General features: G+C 38.9%; 1 protein-coding gene across 1 annotated transcript; it reads right to left on the reverse strand.

The window, feature by feature from the left end:
* Positions 1–256: 256 nt before the first annotated feature.
* LOC102870987 (neuropeptide-like protein C4orf48-like) lies at positions 257–544 on the reverse strand. The gene has a single exon (XM_006893122.1). It carries the CDS (start codon positions 542–544, stop codon positions 257–259), a length of 288 nt encoding a protein of 95 aa, XP_006893184.1.
* Between the last annotated feature and the right edge of the window lie 2130 nt (positions 545–2674).

A 2674-nucleotide genomic window follows, 5' to 3' on the forward strand; every position in this document is an offset into this window, starting at 1 on the left:
AACAAAGTCTACAATCATGAGCTTGAGTGTTCCAGATATTGTAAGGCTAGCATGGGCTAGGACAATGTTCAGATTGGTTGTTCATAGGGTTGCTATGGGTTTTACTGGAATTGATGGCACCTAAGAACAACAACAATAAACCTAGTGAAAGACTGAGAAAACTCATTCAGCACATTTTCATTAGATTTTAATTTTTTTTTTTTTTTGGAGGGGCCAGGTGTTAATTGGTGAGGGGACAGCGCCTGCCTGTAGGTCCTCAGCGGGCAGCTGGCCAGCAGGCACACAGGGCCCGGCGTTCGGCCTGCAGCAGAAGGGTCTCCGTCCGCGTGTCCAGGCTGTAGGCCGTCTTCCGCAGGTCCTGCAGGGCGCCCTGCATGAACTCAAATGCGTGGCAGTGGACGCACGGGCGGCTCTGGGCGGGGACCGGGCTCCCAGCAGCGGGCTCCGCGGGGGCCTGGGCACCCAGCAGTGCGACACCGAGGAGCAGCAGCAGAAAAGGGGGCAGCGGCGACATCAGCGACCTGCACGGGGGCGAAGGGGCCATGGCCGAGCAGAGGGAGCTCGGGGCCGCCGCGGTTCGGGGACCCCCAGATTTTAATTTTAATATTTTGCATATATGCAATACTCAAAGGAAACACCTTGTACATATAACAAAGTCTGATGATACCAAGATAAAATTTACACTGCTTTGCGACAACTATACCTCAGTGACACTTAACATTTCACTGTCTAATGCTAAAATAATACTAATAACCTCTGTATGTAAGTTCATTGATTAAAATTTGTCTGATCAAAATTAGACAAAGAGGCATGTACTGCCTCTTTTTATGGACCCCAGGTTAATCCCTTAGAGCAATATCAAGTTAGTTGGAATAAATTTTAAGCAACTGTCAACTTTTGGCAGTTAAAATTCATTTGCTTTTTGGAATAAAAAAAAGTACTTCCCTCCTAAAAACTTATACAATCTTGACATCTCATGAAAGGTGGACATGATTTGGAACCAATCAAACCATGATTTGAAGGCAGTGGTTTTGGCTTGTCTAATATATTCCTTTATAATCCAAGTAACAGAAACAATTTAAAATATAAATAATTTTTTTTGAGATTTTCCCCATCTTAATGACTGTTGTTTTGTCTTGTAAAGTTGGAAATGACCCAAAGCTGACCCTCTAGGGGGTTTTCAGATCACAATAAATTGTGGATAATATTGAGAAGAAAAGGAACCCAATAACACTTGATTGTGTTCATGTGAAGCTTAGATCAAGAAGCAGTTATCAAAATAGAACAAGGAAGCACTGCATGGTTCAAAATTAACAAATAAGTGTGTCAAGTATGCATCCTTTCTCCATACCTTTTCAATCTACATGTGGAATATATTATTTAGAAAACTGGGTTTTATGAGGAGGAATGCAGCATCAAGATTGGAGCAAAACTCATCAGCAACATGCATTATGCAGTTGAAACAACCTTGCTTGCTGAAACTGAGGAGGACCTGAGGTGTTGCAGGTCAAGGACTGTTGTCTGCAGTATGAATAGACACCAACATCAAGAATAAAAAGATTCTCACCACTGCCCTAATTGGCAGAACCATGATAAATGGAGAAGAGATTGAGGTTGTAAACAATTTCAGTTTGCTTAGTTTCATAATCAACACTCTTGACATCAGCAGTAAGGAAATCAAAAGACTAATTGCGTTAGGAAAATCTACTGTCAGAGAACTCTTCAGAGTGATAACAGGGTCACACAATTTGATGGGTAGAGAGATGGAAAGTTAAATGAAATAAGAAAGATCCAGGGTGAAAAACAATGTATATGAGCTTTGTAAGCAAACCAGTATAAAATAAAAATGTATTTAAAAATAATGATAACAAAAATATCAGTTTAAGGTTAAAATGTGTTTGACACTGGCATTTTCAGTTACATATAAGTAACATATAAATATATTAAAGTTAAACAATGAATAATGAAGATAGGAGAATAATCCACACCTTCGAACTGTGTTTATGTGAAAGGGAATTGAATATACCATGAACTGCCAAAAGATCAAATCAGCTTTGAAGAAGTGCAAACAATGCTCTCCTTTGAGGTAATGATAGTGGAATTTTGTCTCTCAGACATTCCTCATGTTCTCAAGAGGGGCCAATCCTTGGAAAAAGACATCATGCTTGGAAAATGTAGAGGACTGGCAAAAGAGAGGAAGACTCTCCAATTGATAGACAGATCCAGTGACTGCAAATATGGGCTTTTACTGTTGGAAATTGTGAGGATGGTGAAGAACTGAACAGAGTTTAAATTCGTTGTGCTACATTCACTTTGAGATGTGGAAAACTAAACTATACCTAACACCAATAATAAAAAATAGTAATTTAAAAAAGAATCATATTTTTTGAACTATTTAAAGCAAGGCAAGAGTTTTTTTTTCAGCTTATGTAAAATATTGTTTGTGTTCCTAATTTATAAGGCATAGAATACAAATGCCAGTAGATTTATCTTCCCTAAGTTAAGATTTAAGAAAAAAATATTAAAAATGAGAACACGACCTTAAAAATTTTTAAGAAAATTTAATTTAATTAACTTTTGTTGTTTTTTTATGTGCCTTCGAGTCGCTTGTGACTCATAGCGACCCTATGTACAACAGCCCTAAACTCTGCTCTGTCCTGTGCCAATCGCACTG

The sequence above is a fragment of the Elephantulus edwardii genome, unplaced genomic scaffold (genome assembly GCF_000299155.1).
Source record: "Elephantulus edwardii isolate Elephantulus edwardi_28Jun2011 unplaced genomic scaffold, EleEdw1.0 scaffold00123, whole genome shotgun sequence".
Taxonomy (NCBI): Eukaryota; Metazoa; Chordata; class Mammalia; order Macroscelidea; family Macroscelididae; genus Elephantulus; species Elephantulus edwardii.